The sequence below is a fragment of the Ranitomeya imitator genome, chromosome 1 (assembly GCF_032444005.1).
Source record: "Ranitomeya imitator isolate aRanImi1 chromosome 1, aRanImi1.pri, whole genome shotgun sequence".
Taxonomy (NCBI): domain Eukaryota; kingdom Metazoa; phylum Chordata; class Amphibia; order Anura; family Dendrobatidae; genus Ranitomeya; species Ranitomeya imitator.
The window spans coordinates 918,524,436-918,545,767 of NC_091282.1; the positions used below are offsets into that span (position 1 = coordinate 918,524,436).

The 21,332-nt window shown below is 43.5% G+C and overlaps 1 protein-coding gene across 1 annotated transcript in view; it reads right to left on the reverse strand.

Moving 5' to 3' along the window:
* The window catches only part of LOC138654981 (ras association domain-containing protein 6-like), a 155,284-nt gene that overhangs the window by 124,738 nt on the left and 9,214 nt on the right, over positions 1–21,332 (reverse strand). Inside the window, exon 2 of the mRNA XM_069743537.1 lies at positions 1,407–1,496. Within this exon, the coding sequence (XP_069599638.1) occupies positions 1,407–1,471 (65 nt within the window). The 5' untranslated portion in view covers positions 1,472–1,496. The remainder of the gene's footprint in view (positions 1–1,406; positions 1,497–21,332) is intronic.

The window sequence follows — 21,332 nt, forward strand, 5'->3', positions numbered from 1 at the left end:
CTAAGCTCAGATCAGCAGCAGTAAGATGGCGGTCGGCGGGAACGCCTCTTTATAGCCCCTGTGACGTCGCAGACAGCAAGCCAATCACTGCAATGCCCTTCTCTAAGATGGTGGGGACCAGGACCTATGTCATCACGCTGCCCACACTCTGCGTTTACCTTCATTGGCTGAGAAATGGCGCTTTTCGCGTCATTGAAACGCGACTTTGGCGCGAAAGTCGCGTACCGCATGGCCGACCCCGCACAGGGGTCGGATCGGGTTTCATGAAACCCCGACTTAGCCAAAAGTCGGCGACTTTTGAAAATGTTCGACCCGTTTCGCTCAACCCTAGCTCTCACCACAATCAACTGATTTGCTTTAACAGTAGGCGATTCACAAGCCCAACAATAGGAACACTTTAGAACTAGATTACTCTTTATTAATATTGAAAGAGAAATCATAATTTAAACTGACAAGATTGACTCCTTAATAATAACCCATTATTTTTCATTTCAGAGTGTTACTTTTAGTGTTGTAATGTTTTTGTGCATAAAATTAGTTTTTCATTTATAGAATTTTTTTAAAAGCAGAATATAGAAAAGGTTAAATTCCACCATTTTGTTGTGGGTTTATGAAGTTCTTCAAACACTTAAAAATTATATTATACCTTTATTTGTATGGGCTGTGGCAATTACACTATATCAAATCAAGAGGAATTCAGGCGAAAATGTAAGTCAAATATCAACATATATTGACAACATATACGCGGTCAATATCATAGAAACTTCGTATGGATCAGTTTATAAAGGGCTAGTGCATGAACTATATGACTACATAGTGCAAGGGAGAAACTTTATCCTATATATCCAACATTACTGACCATGAAGGCAATCCCCAATTGTGCAATCACAGTTAGGATATATAGACTTAGAAAAACAATCATTGTTCTAGGTAAATGAGGGGACCACCTAACCCATCATTAAACAATGTGGACAAGCTATATAGAAAAGTCTGTAGTCACTGTGTGATTGCAGTCTGCTGAATATGAGGGAGTGGTTACGTGGCCACTTGAATGTGATTTGCATACGTGCGGTCACAAGCCAACTAGACTCTGTATTGCATCTCAATGTTCTAGCTAAGGAGAGTTTAGTCAGCGCGTAACCCGCAGGTATGCAAATCTCACATATGTGATCATGTGACTGCCATTTGCACAGAGAATACAGGGGCATATATGCACACTCTCACGATTCATCTGTCTGCAGTCACACAAAGTGAATCCATACTTTTCATCTTAGTCTGGACAACCCTTTACGTTCTGTGAAATAATGGAAATTGACCGTCCTCAACTTATTGTTGGTTATAGGCAACAAAGAAAGTTTCCATAAATAAGGCCCATTGTGTCTATCCTATACAAGTACATTACTTACCTAGTGACAGACTTTGATCCTTTAATGAATGCCAATGGAGATTCCAAGCCAGAATTTTTTGCCATAGTAACTCACAAGTCAGTTACAATCCTACAAAGAAAGAGAAAAGCAAAAATGTTGTTATACGCCTTGATGTTTGGTAACAGAGCTGCATACATTTTCTATTTCTATGAAATCATAAGCCGTGGTATATTTTATATACAGTTCACAGCAAATTTTCCACCTGTAAAGTCCTGGTACTCTCTAGATAATGTCTACATAGAATCTTGCATCTTGAAATCAACTTAATCTTTATGTTTATCTGTACCTCATCTAACATGATTTTTAAATCTGATACCTCATTTTAGAACATTGTGGAACATGTTGCCCTGATAGTTGTATATATCACCCAGCCTGATAGACATTATTAAAATCTTACATTCAAAACTTTTCCATCTTCTTATTCAACTACAATCTGAAGCCACCACTGAAAAAGCCTAATCAAAGTCACTAATGATGTAACTGACAATACTTACGACATTACAGTACTGTCTGCCTTCAACACAGTCCACTCTCCACTCAATTCTCTCCTTGTACAAGATCTCTTATCTATTAAGATGATAGACTTGGCTATATCATGGATCTTCTCATAGCTCACCAAGCAGACATGTAATGTCCGCAGCTGTCATACCACCTCTTCACCTGCTTTCCATTTGTGTTTCTTAAATCTCTTTTCATTGACCCTTAGTCTTCTCTATCACACCTCCATCAGCAGCCTCATAGAATCCCTTGGCTTTCAGTACTACTTTTCCTCTGATGACGCTCAAATTACCTTCTTTGACAAATGTTACCTCTCTGCTACCTAGAATTACATGCTGTGGGTTAAATATGTCCTCATATTGATTTTTAAAACTCAATATCGAGAAACCTGAATTCATCATCTTTCCACCATTGTCATCCTCTCACTTGACCTTTCAACCACAGCTCTCAAAAGCCCTTATCAGCTCCTAACGTCTCCAGCTCAAACACATTTCTCAAATATGTTTTTCCTTAACTTTGAGTCAGCAAAATTTCTAGTGCATATCATCTTCCACAAAGACTAAGCCAACATAATTGTTAATGGACTCTCTTCTAACACTGTTGCTAACTTGAAATTCAAACTGAACTCTGTTTTGCCTGCTTTCCTTCAATAGGAAACCATTGTTCAGAGAGCCTTGTTCAAAATATTTACACTGACAGGAAGTCCCAGTTCCTCACATGTAATATCTGATCCTCACAAGACATTCTTCTTTGTGCTCCTCATGTCTGCTCCTCACATAATGATCCAAAAAGTTTTCCTGTGTATGTCTATATTTTGGAACTTCCAGCTCCAACTGATCACCCTTTCATCCACCATCAAAACCTTCTTAAGCATCTTTAAAACCTTCTTAAGGAGTCATTAGAGCCATAAGGAAGTTTTTTTCACTTGTGCTTCATCGGAGGGCATAGTTTGAATTTATTTTGTCCTTCCAGTATTGCCTCTAAAGAGATTTTGGAACAAGTAATGTCAACAGCTCTGGAGGACTCTGCTGTATGTATCATGCCTCATACTGAGAGCAATAGGGGGTATTTTATTAAATTATTGGTGTTTTCCAAAGATAACAGGTTATAGCATATACTGTAGTTAGGTGATACCATAATTTACTGACCAGAGCATGCAATCTCTGGAACGGTTATCAATTTCGAAACAAGGGAGGCTGCAGTACCAATAAAGCACAGATCTTTTGTTATTTTCTCCTTTTTTTTAATTCACTTTTCAACATTCGTCGACTTCTTACTTTTTCATCACTGATTTTTAATCTTTACTCTATTTACATGCATTGCTTCTTACCCAATTTTACTGGCTGTATTTGGCAATATCACGCTTAATGCTACTTTATCACATAGGATCACTATGTTTGTTGCACACCAGTCAGGCAATTTGTATGGAGTGCGCAGGCATTTTTTAAGATATCAGGAACGTTTTTGATCCCTGGAATCCCAGTGGTTATCACTGCAGCCTTACAGCGCTGGAGTCCTGGGTACAAATCCCACCAAGTACAACACCTGCAGGGAGTTTGTATGTACTCCCCGTGTTTGGGTGGGTTTCCTCCAGGTTCTCCAGTTTCCTCCCACATTCCATAAAGACATACTAATAGGGAATTTAGATTGTGAGCCCCATTGGGGACAGTGATGATAATGTGTGCAAAACTGTGAAGCGCTGCGGAATATGTTGGTGCTATATAAATAAAAGATTATTATTATATTTTCTCAGTATTTCTCAATCATATTTATATCCCGTGCATGTGTTTTACATTAATTACGCTGTATTATCAGTAATTTCCCTTGGATTATACATTAATTTGTTTAAAGTTTTAATTCACTTAATAAATGACAGAAAATTTTGTATAAAAAAACAAAGAATATGTGTTGAACGAGAAAACCAAATACAAAGAAAAGCAAACAACAAAAAAAATCAAAGGAATGAGAAAGTTTAAAACTGATCATAAATGCTTGCATAATAAATATGACCAATAATATATGAAGGGCAGTATAAATTTGAAAATAAATTATCTTTATTCATGATCACATGTAAATTAGTAGTTTTCTCACCTAAATATCAGCTACAGAAAATATGAGACTTCCCTGAGAAGCAGCTGTATCTCTAATGATGCATGTGTATTTCTACATTGTTCTGTCTGATGATAATACTAAGAAACCACAAGCTGATCCAATGAGCAAATATTTAATTGCTGGCCTATTACTGTTCGAAAGCATGAGAATTACGTTTTAACTAAGAGAATAATCATCCCGCCACACGGCATTATAGAGGGAACATAGAGAATATATCTAAAAGTTTATATAAGTCAACAATGTGTTTGACGACTTACCACTACCATAAATATTAGGGCTATATAGTGCTACTGAATGAAAAATGTTTTCAAAGGAATTTGACAGCAGGATTTATGCGTTTAACTAACTATAGCGCTGCATTCCTCGTTCCATGATGATTTCTAGTAAGCCCGATGTTAAGGAAAAGTTTCCAGAATAACTGAAAATCAGTGTTATAATCTTGTGGTGCTGCATATTGTAAATAGTTAGACCAGTCGGAAAGGCGAGCACTTAGTGCTGATCAATCCAGCCCAGCCAGCCGATACTATACCCACAGAGGTGTGGTTATAGTCCCTGTAGTGCCCCACTGCAACCCCTGGCTTCCTATATCACACAAATGCATGGTGGCAGCGGCTACTGCGCATGTGTAACAATGACAACTGGGGTGGGGTAGTTGTGGCCGAGTTATTTAAAGGCACAGTTCACAGACAGAGTCCACTGAGTAAATGTTCAGTGAGCACCCCCGGCCCCTTGCACATGAATCGAGACGAGACCAACACAGCTTTTCCCACAGTTTACCTTGTTCTCTCTCCGGGCGCGGTAGTCCAGATGAAATAAAGTCCAATAAGGCAACTGCTGTCCAACAGGGACTAACGTTTAATGAACAGGGATGGCATAGAATGAAAAGAGTACAACACTGGATTTCCTGATCTCTCCCTGCACTCTCCACACACAGCAGCTGCAGCAGCCGAAGATCTCCAGTAGTCCACGCACTGGAATATGGGCGCTTAACGCCCGGAGCTTTTTTCGGCTTTTTGTTTTTGTTTTTCGCTCCCCTGGTTTTTAAAGCCTTAACTTTTTTATTTTTCCGTCAATATGGCCATGTGAGGGCTTGTTTTTTGCAGGACAAGTTGTAATTTTGAACGACACCATTGGTTTTACCATGTTGTGTACTCAAAAACAGGAAAAAAAAATCCAAGTGTGGTGAAATTGCAAAAAAAGTGCAGTCCCACATTGGTTTTTTGATTGGCTTTTCTGCTACTGTCACTAAATACTAAAACTGACCTCCCATTATTATTCTCCAGGTTATTACGAGTTCATAGACGCCAAACATGTCTAGGTTCTATTTTATCTATGTGGTGAAAAAAATTTCCAAGGTATGCTTAAAGAAAAAATAATTGCGCAATTTTCTGTTACCTGTAACATCTCTTATTTTTTGCGTGCCGAGCTGACGTTTTTAATTATACCACTTTTGTGCAGATACGTTCTTTTAATCGCCCGTTATTAGAACCACAATAGTAACACCTTAGGGAAAGCAACAAAACTATTATTAAAATATATATATAAAAAATAAAAAATAGATTAACCCCATTTCTGCCAGCTGACGAGATAGTGCATCAGCTGGCAGACTCACCCACTTGGAGGTGGGCTCCAGCGGTGAGCCCACCTCAAAGCCGCGACATGTCAGCTGTTTTCAACAGCTGACATGTGCGAGCAATGGGCGCGAGTGGAATCACGATCCACCCGCGCCCATTAACTAGTTAAATGCCGCTGTCAAAGTCTGACAACGGCATTTAACAAGCGCCGCCGGCCTAGCGCCGGATGCGCTCGCACCACTGACACCGTCATATGATCGGGGGTCAGCGGGGCATTGCCATAGCAAACTGAGGTCTCCTTGAGACCTCTATGATTGTTGATGGACGATTGCTTTAAGCGTGACCCTGTGGTCGGCGTTCAAAGTACACCTGCATTTCTGCTACATAGAGGTGATCTGTGCTTCACCTCTATGTAGCAGAGGCGATCGCGTTGTGCATGCTTCTAGCCTCCTATGGAGGCTATTGAAGCATGCCAAAAAAAAAAAAATGTTTAAAAATATATAAATGTACAAATCATCGCCCTTTCGCCCCAATCAAAATAAAATAATTAAAAAAAAGATCAAACCTGCACATATTTGGTATCGCCGCGTTCAGAATCGCCCGATCTATCAATAAAAAAAAAGGATTAACCTGATCTCTAAATGGCGTCGCGAGAAAAAAAAATAAAAACACCAGAATTATGTTTTTTAGGTCGCCACGACATTGCATTAAAATACAATAACTGTCGATGAATAAAATCCCAACAACCATGGATGATCATAAAGTACCAGGCAAGATTGTACTGATAAAATATATGCCTTTATTAATAAAAATAGCACTAGAAATACTAATTTAAAAACGTGCACACAACATAGGACATATTAAAATATATTTTTGAAAAAATTGCACGATTAAAAATCAATGAAGTGGACCAAAAGAACATGCATATACTGTATGTAGATATATAGACCAAAGTGACGATATGGACACTTATAAAGCACCTCCCACAAGAACAGTAAACTGATAAAAATTATAACTGCATAATAAAAAAATATATAAAATAATTAATTAAAAATATTACAATTGTGAGGAAACAATGTGCAATAGTGTCACACTACAAAAAAAAGTGGTCTCCATATAGGAGCAAAGTGCATAGTGCCAAAAAAACAGAAACGTGAAGATGGGAGGTCTATACCTTTAAGGTCCACCTGGTCATTATGGCGTGCGCACCCCGACGCGCGTTTCGGAAATAGCTTCCTTCATCAGAGGGTGACGACCACTTTTTTTGTAGTGTGACACTATTGCACATTGTTTCCTCACAATTGTAATATTTGTAATTAATTATTTTATATATTTTTTATTATGCAATTATAATATTTATCAGTTTACTGATCTTTATTTTCTTTATTGATTTTTAATCATGTAATTTTTAAAAAATATATTTTAGTATGTCCTATGTTGTGTGCATGTTTTTAAATTAGTATCTCTACGGGTATGTTTCCACGTGCAGGAAACGCTGCGTGTCTGACGCTGCATAGAGCCGCAGCGTCAGACACGCAGCGTCCAGATGTTACAGCATAGTGGAGGGGATTTAATGAAATCCCGTCTCCACTATGCGTGGTAACACGCACGCGGCGGCCCTGCGACTCCGGACATGCCGCGCGTCTTTTCAGATCGCAGCATGTCAGTATATCTTGCGGCGTCGCTGCGTCGCCGCAAGATATAGCACAGGGCCCTATGGTGGGGAGCGATGATGCCGGATGTGTGCTGTGAACACATTCGGCATCATCGCGTCCCAGAAAGGGATACCGCCGGCCATCCTGAAAGTGGACACATACCCTACTACTATTTGTATTAATAAAGGCATATATTTTATCAGTACAATCTTGCCTGGTATTTTATTGTCATCCATGGTTGTTGGGATTTTATTGATCGCCCGTTACTGCATTTTAATGCAATGTCGTGGTGACCTAAAAAACATAATTCTGGTGTTTTTATTTTTTTTCTCGCTATGCCATTTAGCGATTAGGTTAATCCTTTTTTTTTCTTGATAGATCGGGCGATTCTGAACGCGGTCATACCAAATATGAGTAGGTTTGATTTTTTTTTATTGTTTTATTTTGATTGGGGCGAAAGGGGGGTGATTTGAACTTTTATGTTTTTTTTTATTTTTTTCATATTTTTAAAACACATTTTTTTAAATGTTTGACATGCTTCAATAGCCTTCATGGGAGGCTAGAAGCTGCCATAACTCGATCGCCTCTACTACATAGAGGTGATGCACAGATCACCTCTATGTAGGTGAATTACAGCATTGCTATGAGCGCCGACCACAGGGTGGCGCTCATAGCAATCCGTCATTAACAACCATAGAGGTCTCGAGGAGACCTGTGATTGTAATGGCAATGAACCGATGACCCCGATCACGTGACGGGGGTCAGCGGTGTGCATATTTCCGGCCCTAGTTAATAGACACAAGCAGATTGCGATTCCGCTGGCACGTATTGCAGGCATATATCAACTGTTCAAAACAGCTGACATGTCGCGGCTTTGGGGTGGGCTCACAGCCGGAGCTCACCTCAAAGCGGGGGGATACTGCCAGCTGATGTACTATTCCATCAGCTGACAGAAAGGGGTTAAAACCCCTTCAGTGGGGGCCCTTCCAGAGTCCTGGGGCCTGTGTTGCAGTGCTCAGTCCTCGTTTAGTCTTTAGGGCCTTTTTAGTCCTTGGGGCCCTTTTTAGTCCTCAGTCCGGCGCAACAGATCTCTCCCCTCCGGGAGTCTGGCAGTGCCCCATCTATTCAGCACGGCTGCTCTGGGCTAGTGTACCCGAGCTTCTGACAGGGGACAGCAGCTTCCTTCCGCCTGTCTGCTGCTGGCACAGCCCCCCAACTTAACAGTTTCTGTCCCTGCCTCTAATAGGTGCAGTTCAAATACAGCTCAACAATTACTTGTGTCAGACACAGCACATTTACAGTGTAAAGCATAAAACGCATGTTACAAATGCAGTAAGACAGACTTAAAGCAGTGTCATCAGACCATAATATGACATATTTACATTACAACACATGAAGTGTGCGGGGGTCACATGAAAGGAAAGGATGCAAATGAGTGGACCTGACACCTCCTTACACATGCACAATGATCTGCCTCTGGACCTTTACGTTGACATTTCATTGTACAGACCTGGAAGTCTATTCGATTCGATTTGAGACACCAGATAGACTGTATAAAATATTTAAAATTAATTATCATATATATCTCAGGCGCTCTGTGAGGACAGTGAAACCACTGAAGTTCCAAAACCAACCACACAACCGAAAATCATGAATCTCAAGGGGTGACCAGACAGAGTGTAATTAATAAAATGCCTTTATTAAGTAAAAAGTGGAAAAATGTACGAACAATTAAAAATTAATAATAAAAAACAATGTGCGCATATTAGGACGGAGATTACCAATGATAGATTGTATAAAATATATATATCTCTCAATCAAGACCGGCAGACCCAAATATATCACATATTCCTCAAGTGAAAAAACAGAAAAAACATATGTGCCAAAATTGGACAAAAAAAATGCCAATATCATATCAAAATCAATTGTACTATATATAATAATGACATTAATGTGCCAATGTAAAAATAAGATTAAATATGTGCTCAATCATAAGATTATTCCAAAAATTACAATGCTCCATTAAAGTGCTAAGTGCAAGAGGTGAAAATAATAAGAGAATTATGAGGAATAAAATATGAGGGTAATATACCTTTAAGGGTCGCCACGTCCCGTTGCCATGCACCCCGACGCGCGTTTCGGAAAGAATTTCCCCAGAGCTTCCCTGTGCGATCTGACAGCAGATGCAATGTGCTACACTGCTGAGTCAACAAGTAGTGGCACATACTTCAGGCATATACAATGGACTTCTGCCTATGTGACACTACTTGTCAGGTCTGCAGTATATAGGGTCAGACTGGCCTGGTGGTGTATCGGTGAAATGCCCGGTGGGTCTCAGAGAGAGAAGGGTGAAAAAAAGTTTAGTGGCATTGGCCCTTTAAATGTGCAGGAGGCAGGGGCAAGCACACGCAGATCTGAGCCGCCGACACAACCAGGACCGGCATCACCACCCAGGCAATTGCTGGGGCCCGGGGAGGGGATACAAGCTGTCACCAGGCCTCCCCCTCAAATACTCCCCTCTCCTAGTTCCCAGCAGCTGCACTGTCTTCAGCACCCTCTGATTCTCAAACATCTCAGGGTAGAGAGTGTGCTGATGATGTCACTACAGCACGCTCTCTGTCCTAAGCACTGCAGAAGGTGCTGAGCATATCAGACCTGTGGCAGAAATGGGAGAGGAGAGTATTTGATTTTTTTATGTAGTCAGCATTATGGGCCCATTGCTGTATGAAGCATTATATTGGTCCCATTATATACTGTATGGAGGATTATATGGAGCCCAGTTTACTGTAAGGGGCAATATATCAATATATGGGGACATTATGCTATACAGAGTATTATATGGGGTCCATTATATACTGTATGGAGCATTATATGGGGCCATTATTCTGTATGGAACATTTTACGGGGGCCATCAGGGGCAGACATACCGCATGTGCAGCTGGTGCGGCTGCACCGGGACCCAGAGATGGAGGGGGCCCCTGCAGGGCGGTAATAATAAGGGCAGACTGGCCTGTTTATCCAGCCCCGAGGCAGGCAGGGAGAGTTCTCTGCAGCTCTGCAGCCTAAAAAAAAAAATGGCAGCAAAGCGGAGCTGCAGTGATCCGTCCTGCTTCCTTCTCATGCTTCCGACAGTCTCACACAGCAGTTAGCAGTGTGGCTGGATGACAGTGCGACAGTGATGCTGCTGCTGCGGGAGAGTGTGCAGAGAGGTGAGAGGTACTATGTGTGTGTACAGATGAGTAGTGGTGTGTGTGTCTGCGTGCATTGCACTGCAGGGGAACTGTTATGTTTGCTAATGACAGGTGTTATGAAGGCAATCCAGAAACACAGTGTGCTTAGCGATCAGAGCGCACACAGTGATCTGACAAATACCCAAAAATACAAGAACGAGCTCTGAGACGTGGAAACTCTGTAGACTGCACACCTGATCCTATCCTAAACACAACTAAAAGCGGCTGTGGATTGCGCCTAACAACTACCTAGGCAACTCGGCACAGCCTAAGAAACTAGCTAGCCTGAAGATAGAAAAATAGGCCTGACTTGCCCCAGAGAAATTCCCCAAAGGAAAAGGCAGCCCCCCACATATAATGACTGTGAGTAAGATGAAAAGACAAAACGTAGGGATGAAATAGATTCAGCAAAGTGGGGCCCGATATTCTAGGACAGAGCGAGGACAGTAAAGCGAACTTTGCAGTCTACAAAAAACCCTAAAGCAAAACCACGCAAAGGGGGCAAAAAAAAAACCACCGTGCCGAACTAACGGCACGGCGGTACACCCTTTGCGTCTCAGAGCTTCCAGCAAAACAAAAGACAAGCTAGACAGAAAAAAAGCAACAAAAAAAGCAAAAAGCACTTAGCTATACAGAGCAGCAGGTCACAGGAACAATCAGGAGAAGCTCAGATCCAACACTGAAACATTGACAAGGAGCAAGGATAGCAGCATCAGGCGGAGTTAAGTAATGAAGCAGTTAACGAGCTCACCAGAACACCTGAGGGAGGAAGCTCAGAAGCTGCAGTACCACTTGTGACCACAGGAGTGAATTCAGCCACAGAATTCACAACAGTACCCCCCCCTTGAGGAGGGGTCACCGAACCCTCACCAGAGCCCCCAGGCCGACCAGGATGAGCCGCATGAAAGGCACGAACAAGATCGGAAGCATGAACATCAGAGGCAAAAACCCAGGAATTATCTTCCTGAGCATAACCCTTCCATTTAACCAGATACTGGAGTTTCCGTCTAGAAACACGAGAATCCAAAATCTTCTCCACAATATACTCCAATTCCCCCTCCACCAAAACCGGGGCAGGAGGCTCAACAGATGGAACCATAGGTGCCACGTATCTCCGCAACAACGACCTATGGAATACATTATGTATGGAAAAGGAGTCTGGGAGGGTCAAACGAAAAGACACAGGATTGAGAACCTCAGAAATCCTATACGGACCAATAAAACGAGGTTTAAATTTAGGAGAGGAAACCTTCATAGGAATATGACGAGAAGATAACCAAACCAGATCCCCAACACGAAGTCGGGGACCCACACGGCGTCTGCGATTAGCGAAAAGTTGAGCTTTCTCCTGGGACAAGATCAAATTGTCCACTACCTGAGTCCAGATCTGCTGCAACCTATCCACCACAGAATCCACACCAGGACAGTCCGAAGACTCAACCTGTCCTGAAGAGAAACGAGGATGGAACCCAGAATTGCAAAAAAATGGAGAAACCAAGGTAGCCGAGCTGGCCCGATTATTAAGGGCGAACTCAGCCAACGGCAAAAAGGACACCCAATCATCCTGGTCTGCAGAAATAAAACATCTCAGATATGTTTCCAAGGTCTGATTGGTTCGTTCGGTCTGGCCATTAGTCTGAGGATGGAAAGCCGAGGAAAAGGATAGGTCAATGCCCATCCTACCACAAAAGGCTCGCCAAAACCTTGAAACAAACTGGGAACCTCTGTCAGAAACAATATTCTCAGGAATGCCATGCAACCGAACCACATGCTGAAAGAACAAAGGTACCAAATCAGAGGAGGAAGGCAATTTAGCCAAGGGCACCAGATGGACCATTTTAGAAAAGCGATCACAGACCACCCAAATGACTGACATCTTTTGAGAAACGGGAAGGTCAGAAATGAAATCCATCGAAATATGTGTCCAAGGCCTCTTTGGGACCGGCAAGGGCAAAAGCAACCCACTGGCACGAGAACAGCAGGGCTTAGCCCTAGCACAAATCCCACAGGACTGCACAAAAGTACGTACATCCCGTGACAGAGATGGCCACCAGAAGGATCTAGCCACTAACTCTCTGGTACCAAAGATTCCAGGATGACCAGCCAACACCGAACAATGAAGTTCAGAGATAAGTTTATTAGTTCACCTATCAGGGACGAACAGTTTCTCTGCTGGACAACGATCAGGTTTATTCGCCTGAAATTTTTGCAGCACCCGCCGCAAATCAGGGGAGATGGCAGACACAATGACTCCTTCCTTGAGGATACCCGCTGGCTCAGATAAACCCGGAGAGTCGGGCACAAATCTCCTAGACAGAGCATCCGCCTTCACATTTTTAGAGCCCGGAAGGTACGAAATCACAAAGTCGAAGCGGGCAAAAAATAACGACCAACGGGCCTGTCTAGGATTCAAGCGCTTGGCAGACTCGAGATAAGTCAAGTTCTTATGATCAGTCAATACCACCACGCGATGCTTAGCTCCTTCAAGCCAATGACGCCACTCCTCGAATGCCCACTTCATGGCCAGCAACTCTCGATTGCCCACATCATAATTACGCTCAGCGGGCGAAAACTTCCTGGAAAAGAAAGCACATGGTTTCATCACTGAGCAATCAGAACCTCTCTGTGACAAAACCGCCCCTGCTCCAATCTCAGAAGCATCAACCTCGACCTGGAACGGAAGAGAAACATCTGGCTGACACAACACAGGGGCAGAACAAAAACGACGCTTCAACTCCTGAAAAGCTTCCACAGCAGCAGAAGACCAATTAACCAAATCAGCACCCTTCTTGGTCAAATCGGTCAATGGTTTGGCAATGCTAGAAAAATTACAGATGAAGCGACGATAAAAATTAGCAAAGCCCAGGAACTTTTGCAGACTTTTCAGAGATGTCGGCTGAATCCAATCCTGGATGGCTTGGACCTTAACTGGATCCATCTCGATAGTAGAAGGGGTAAAGATGAACCCCAAAAATGAAACTTTCTGCACACCGAAGAGACACTTTGATCCCTTCACAAACAAAGAGTTAGCACGCAGGACCTGAAAAACCATTCTGACCTGCTTCACATGAGACTCCCAATCATCTGAGAAGATCAAAATGTCATCCAAGTAAACAATCAGGAATTTATCCAGATACTCACGGAAGATGTCATGCATAAAAGACTGAAACACAGATGGAGCATTGGCAAGTCCGAACGGCATCACTAGATACTCAAAATGACCCTCGGGCGTATTGAATGCAGTTTTCCATTCATCTCCTTGCCTGATTCTCACCAGATTATACGCACCACGAAGATCTATCTTAGTGAACCAACTAGCCCCCTTAATCCGAGCAAACAAGTCAGATAACAATGGCAAGGGATACTGAAATTTAACAGTGATCTTATTAAGAAGGCGGTAATCAATACACGGTCTCAGCGAACCATCCTTCTTGGCTACAAAGAAGAACCCTGCTCCCAGTGGTGATGACGATGGGCGAATATGTCCCTTCTCCAGGGATTCCTTCACATAACTGCGCATAGCGGCGTGTTCGGGCACGGATAAATTAAATAATCGACCTTTAGGGAATTTACTACCAGGAATCAAATTGATAGCACAATCACAATCCCTATGCGGAGGTAGAGCATCGGACTTGGGCTCTTCAAATACATCCTGATAATCAGACAAGAACTCTGGGACCTCAGAAGGGGTGGATGACGAAATCGACAAAAATGGAACATCACCATGTACCCCCTGACAACCCCAGCTGGATACCGACATGGAATTCCAATCCAATACTGGATTATGGGTTTGTAGCCATGGCAACCCCAACACGACCACATCATGCAGATTATGCAACACCAGAAAGCGAATAACTTCCTGATGTGCAGGAGCCATGCACATGGTCAGCTGGGCCCAGTATTGAGGTTTATTCTTGGCCAAAGGTGTAGCATCAATTCCTCTCAATGGAATAGGACACCGCAAAGGCTCCAAGAAAAACCCACAACGTTTAGCATAATCCAAATCCATCAGATTCAGGGCAGCGCCCGAATCCACAAACGCCATGACAGAAAACGACGACAAAGAGCATATCAAGGTAATGGACAGAAGGAATTTGGACTGTACAGTACCAATGACGGCAGACCTAGCGGACCGCTTAGTGCGCTTAGGACAATCAGAAATAGCATGAGTGGAATCACCACAGTAGAAACACAGACTATTCAGACGTCTGTATTCCTGCCGTTCAACTCTAGTCATAGTCCTATCGCACTGCATAGGCTCAGGTTTAACCTCAGGCAGTACCGCCAAATGGTGCACAGATTTACGCTCGCGCAAGCGTCGACCGATCTGAATGGCCAAAGACAAAGACTCATTCAAACCAGCAGGCATAGGAAATCCCACCATGACATCCTTAAGAGCCTCAGAGAGACCCTTTCTGAACAAAGCTGCCAGCGCAGATTCATTCCACTGAGTGAGTACTGACCATTTCCTAAATTTCTGACAATATACTTCTATATCATCCTGACCCTGGCACAAAGCCAGCAAATTTTTCTCAGCCTGATCCACTGAATTAGGCTCATCGTACAGCAATCCGAGCGCCAGGAAAAACGCATCGACACTACTCAATGCAGGGTCTCCTGGCGCAAGAGAAAATGCCCAGTCTTGAGGGTCGCCGCGCAAAAAAGAAATAATAATCAAAACCTGTTGAATAGGATTACCAGAAGAATGAGGTTTCAAGGCCAGAAATAGCTTACAATTATTTTTGAAACTTAGAAACTTAGTTCTATCTCCAAAAAACAAATCAGGAATAGGAATTCTTGGTTCTAACATAGATTTCTGATCAATAGTATCTTGAATTTTTTGTACATTAAGGGTATGTTCACACGTTCAGGATTTCCATCCTTTTTTTTCAGGACAGTTTTTTTAAAAAACTGCAGCTCTTGGCAGAAAACGCAGGTCCTTTTTTTGGTCCTTTTTTTGTCCTTTTTTGATGCGTTTTTTGATGCGTTTTTGATGCGTTTTTTGATGCGTTTTTTTATCCTTTTTTTATGCAGTTTTCTATGCAGAGACTGTGTGTTTCCTAGGAAGCTTTTTAGGGCTAAAATGGCTGAAAATACCCTAACCCTACCCCTAACCCTAACCCTACCCCTAACCCTACCCCTACCCCTAACCCTACCCCTAACCCTAACCCTACCCCTAACCCTACCCCTAACCCTACCCCTAACCCTACCCCTAACCCTACCCCTACCCCTATTCTAACCTTAGTGAAAAAAAAAAAAATAATAATTCTTAATTTTTTTTATTGTCCCTACCAATGGGGGTGACAAAGTGGGGGGGGGGTGTCATTTACTATTTTTTTATTTTGATCACTGAGATAGGTTATATCTCAGTGATCAAAATGCACTTTGGAGCGAATCTGCCGGCCGGCAGATTCGGCGGGCGCACTGCGCATGCGCCCGCCATTTTGCAAGATGGCGGCGCCCAGGGAGAAGACGGCCGGACGGACACCGGGACGCCGGGTAAGTATAAGGGGGGAGATTAGGGCACGGGGGGCATCGGAGCACTGGGGGGGGCATCGGAGCACGGGGGTGGGGGCATCGGAGCACGGGGGGGCGGGATCGGAGCACGGGGGGGCAGCCACACTCCGCCCACGCACTTCCGCCCGCTCCCCCGCACTTCCTGCTGCAGCGGTTCTGCACATCAAATCGCAGTAAAACCCGCAGATATATTTTTGATCTGCGGGTTTTACTGCGATTTTGACCTCACAATGGAGGTCTATGGGTGCAGAACCGCTGCGGTTCAGGAAAAAGAAGTGACATGCTCCTTCTTTTTTGCCGCAGCTATTCTGCGCGGCTTTTTAAACGAAATTACGGACCATGTGCACAGCAGTGACTGTTTTCTATAGGGTTACATTGTTATGTACCCTGCATGGAAAACTGCTGCGGAACCGCAGTGGCAATACCGCTGCGGTTCCGCAGTAAAAAACGCACTGTGTGAACATGGCCTTATAACGAGATTATCCATTGAAGAGCACAGACCCTGAATATCCATGTCCACACCTGTGTCCAGAATCACCCAAATGTCTAGGGGAAAAAAAAAAAAGTGAACACAGAGCAGAAAAAAAAAAAAATGATGTCAGAACTTTTTCTTTCCCTCTATTGAGAATCATTAGTTAGGCTCCTAGTACTGTTATGTTTGCTAATGACAGGTGTTATGAAGGCAATCCAGAAACACAGTGTGCTTAGCGATCAGAGCGCACACAGTGATCTGACAAATACCCAAAAATACAAGAACGAGCTCTGAGACGTGGAAACTCTGTAGACTGCACACCTGATCCTATCCTAAACACAACTAAAAGCGGCTGTGGATTGCGCCTAACAACTATCTAGGCAACTCGGCACAGCCTAAGAAACTAGCTAGCCTGAAGATAGAAAAATAGGCCTGACTTGCCCCAGAGAAATTCCCCAAAGGAAAAGGCAGCCCCCCACATATAATGACTGTGAGTAAGATGAAAAGACAAAACGTAGGGATGAAATAGATTCAGCAAAGTGGGGCCCGATATTCTAGGACAGAGCGAGGACAGTAAAGCGAACTTTGCAGTCTACAAAAAACCCTAAAGCAAAACCACGCAAAGGGGGCAAAAAAAAACCCACCGTGCCGAACTAACGGCACGGCGGTACACCCTTTGCGTCTCAGAGCTTCCAGCAAAACAAAAGACAAGCTGGACAGAAAAAAAGCAACAAAAAAAGCAAAAAGCACTTAGCTATACAGAGCAGCAGGTCACAGGAACAATCAGGAGAAGCTCAGATCCAACACTGAAACATTGACAAGGAGCAAGGATAGCAGCATCAGGCGGAGTTAAGTAATGAAGCAGTTAACGAGCTCACCAGAACACCTGAGGGAGGAAGCTCAGAAGCTGCAGTACCACTTGTGACCACAGGAGTGAATTCAGCCACAGAATTCACAACAGGGAACATGCAGAGTGGTGAATGGTGCTGTGTGTGTGTGTGTGTGTAAGTGGAGGAGAGGGCAATGATGGGGTGATGGGTAGAAGGCAATGATGGGGGTGATGGCAATGATGGGGTGACGGAGAGGGCAATGATGGGGGTGGTAAGGGCAAAAGCAATGATGGAGGTGGTGGAAAGGACAATGATGGGGGTGGTGGAAAGGGCATTAATAGGGGGTGGGGAAGGAAGAAATCATGATGGTGGTGGGGGGAGAAGGCAATGATGGTGGCAGTGGAAAGGATAATGATGGGGTGGTGGGGAATGAGGCAGTTAGAGAGAAGGCAATGATTGAGGTGGTGAAAAGGGCAATGATGGGGGTGATGGAGAGGGCAATTATGGGGTGGTGGGGAGAAAGCAGTGATGGAAGTGATGGAAAGGACAATGATGGGGTAGTGGGGGAGAAGGTATTGATGGTGGGGGAAAGGACAATGATGGTGGTGGTGGAAAGAGCAAAAATGGGGTGGTGGGGAGGAGGAAATGATGGAAGTGGTGGAATTGGCAATGATGGTCATGGTGGAAAGGGCAATAATGGGGGTAGTGGGGGAAAAGGCAATGATGGTGGTAGTGGAAAGGACAATGATGGTGGAAAGGGCAATGATGGGGTGGTGGGGGAGGAGGAAATGATGGATGTGGTGGAATGGGCAATGCTGGGGGTGTTGGGGAGAAGGCAATGATGGAGATGGTTGGATGGGCAATGATGGGGTGGTGGGGGAGAAGGCAACAATGGGGTGATGGACAGGGCAATTATGGGGTGGTGGGGGAGAAAGCAATGTTGGAAGTGGTGGAAAGAACAATGATGGGGTGGTGGGGGAGAAGGCAATGATGATGGTGGTGCTGGAAGGGGAGGAGGAAATGATGGAGGTGGAGGAATGGGCAATGATGGGGTTGGAGGGGAAAAGGCAATGATAGTCCTGGTGGAAAGGGCAATAATGGGGGGTGGTGGGGGAGGAGGAAATGATGGAGGTGGTGGAATGGGCAATAATAGGGGTGGTGGGGGAAAGGCAATGATGGTGGTAAGGGAAAGAACAAGGATGGTGGAATGGGCAATAATGGTGGTAGGGGAAAGAACAATGATAGTGGAAAGGGCAATGATGTGGGTGGTGGGGGAGAAGGAAATGATAGATGTGGTAGAATGGGCAATGATGGGGTGTTGGGGGAGAAGCCAATGATGGAGGTGGTGGAATGGGCAATGATGGGGAGGTGGGGGAGAAAGCAATGATAGATGTGACGGAGAAGGCAATGATGAGGTGGTGGGGAGAAGGCAATGATGAGGTGGTGGAGAAGGCAATGATGGAGGTGGTGAAGAGAGCAATAATGGTATGGGGGAGTGGAGGACAATGAGGGGTGTGGGTGATTTTGATGGGAGGAAGGAGAGGTGGAGGAAGACGTTATTATCACTTATTATGTCTAACACAGTCCCTTAGTATATAGTGTACTCACTTATTATACATAGTACAGTCCCTTAGTTTATAGTGTACTCGCTTATTATGTATAGCGCCATCCCTCAGTATATAGTGTTGTCACTTTTTAAGTATTGCACAGTCCCTTAGTATAAAGTGTACTCACTTATGTATAGCACAGTCCCTTAGTATATAGTGTACTCACTTATTATGTATAACACCATCCTTAGTTACATAGTTTCCTCTTTTATTATGAATACCACCATGCCTTATTACCTACCATCCCCTCTAGACATACATACATGATGCCGTCCCTTGTTATATAGCTTCCTCTGCTACTATGTAGTGCTTGCATAGTGTATTCTTGTTATTTTTGTTAGTCACAGCTCCCTCTTTTATTACCTAGTCCCCCTCTCTTATTAGATATAAAATGAATGCTGACTGATGAGTCGGTGACCAGACTACCAGTCCATCAACTCCTCCATTATAAAAGAAGCTTTCCCATGCTCTGTCAGCCATCATTGCATTATACAGCTAACAAGACAGGACGGTATGCAATAAAAAACAGGGCCCATTATACTGTATGGAGCAATATATGGGGCCCATTATACTGTATGGAGCAATATATGGGGCCAATTATACTGAATGGAGCAATATATGAGCCCATAATACAGTATGGAGCAATATATGGGGTCCATTATACGGTGTGGAGAAATATATGGGGCCCAATATACTGTATGGAGCAATATATGGGGCCCATAAAACTGTATGGGGCAATACATGGGGCCCATTATACTGTATGGAGCAATATATGAGGCTCATTATACTGTATCGAGCAATATATGTGGTTCATTATACTGTATGGAGCACTATATGGGTCCATTATATACTGTAAGGAGCATAATATGGGGCTCATAATACTGTATGGAGCATAATATGGAGCTGATAATACTGTATGGAGCAAGATATGCGGCCCATTATACTGTATGGAGCAATATATGGGGCCCATATTACTGTATGGAGCAATATATGGGGCCCATAATACTGTATGGAGCAATATATGGAGGCCATTATAATGTATGTAGGACAATGTGGTGTCCATTTTACTGTATGAAGGACTATGTGGAGCCCATAAGAATTTATGGAGGACTATATTGTCCAGTCTAAAATGATAAGTCTGCAGTCACACTGCGCTGCGAGGATTTGCCGGTTTCTGAGCTATTGTAGAATTTACTATAGATATCAATCATGTAATGTAAGAAGTAAGTGAAATCATTGGCATTGTGCTATACCTATATTTCTTATCTTTGCATCAGGAATCATTGTATGTTTTAAAGGGGCCCACTGAGACTGTTTCATCCAGTGCCCACGAAAACCTGGAGCCAGCCCTGGCGACTATGCACATCAAGATGAACACCGGCTACAGCTGTGACAGGGCACTCTGCTCTGTGGCAGGCCAAGCGCCGACGTCACATGGCAGTTATGTTAAATAGTCGCCAGCCTATCAGAGGCCACGCACTGATGCCTGCAATTTTATAGGCCAGCGGCCTTTCATTGTTACTGCTATGTGACATCAGGGCACAGCCTGTAACAGAGCAGAGCACCCTTTCACAGCTGCAGTCGGCAGCCATTTTAATGACCACACCAAATATGAAGCCACAAGATGATGCCAGGGAGTGCAGATGGTGAGTTAGAATATTTTTTTTTCCCTGTATGATTGGGCAGGGTTGTGGTCATAGGGACTGACAAAGAGGCCCAGGATGGAGACATTACTAAACTGGACATAGGGGTCCAGGACGGGGTGACTTAGGGGACTAGGATGGGAGAAATTAATAAAGGGGCCCAGGATGGGGACCTTATTAAACTAGACATTGGGGTCCAGGATGGGGGAAACATAGAGCTTAGTATGGGGACAGTAAATAAAGGAGCCCAGGATGGGGACTTTAAATAAAGGGGCTCAGGATCTGGGACCTTATTAAATAAAGGGGTGACATAATTACTGTATGGAGATCAGGATGAGGAACATACATTATTGGTTTATGGTGGCAAGTGGGGACATGATTACTGTAGGGGTCATTATTACTACTGTAATTTTATTTACTTTTGAGGATACTGTCTTCCATAGGGGGGACAAAAGGGGATCCTGTTACTGTCCAGGACGGCACTATGTTGCTTTTTTCTTCATCTGACGAAGTGTAGAAGGCAGTGGAAAAAGTGGAGAATGTGTTCTAGAAGTGATCAGCTATAGATAGTGTAGTGTGGTGGTATTTGTTCCTTGAATATGGTATTATTTGGTCACTATGTGGTGGTAATATGTGATCTGGTCATGGTGTGGTGGTATTTATCCCCTGTATGTGGTATTATTCAGTCACTGTGTGGTGATAATATGCAGTCTGGTCATGGTGTGGCGGTATTTGTTCCTTGTATTATTGGTCTTGGTATAGTGGAT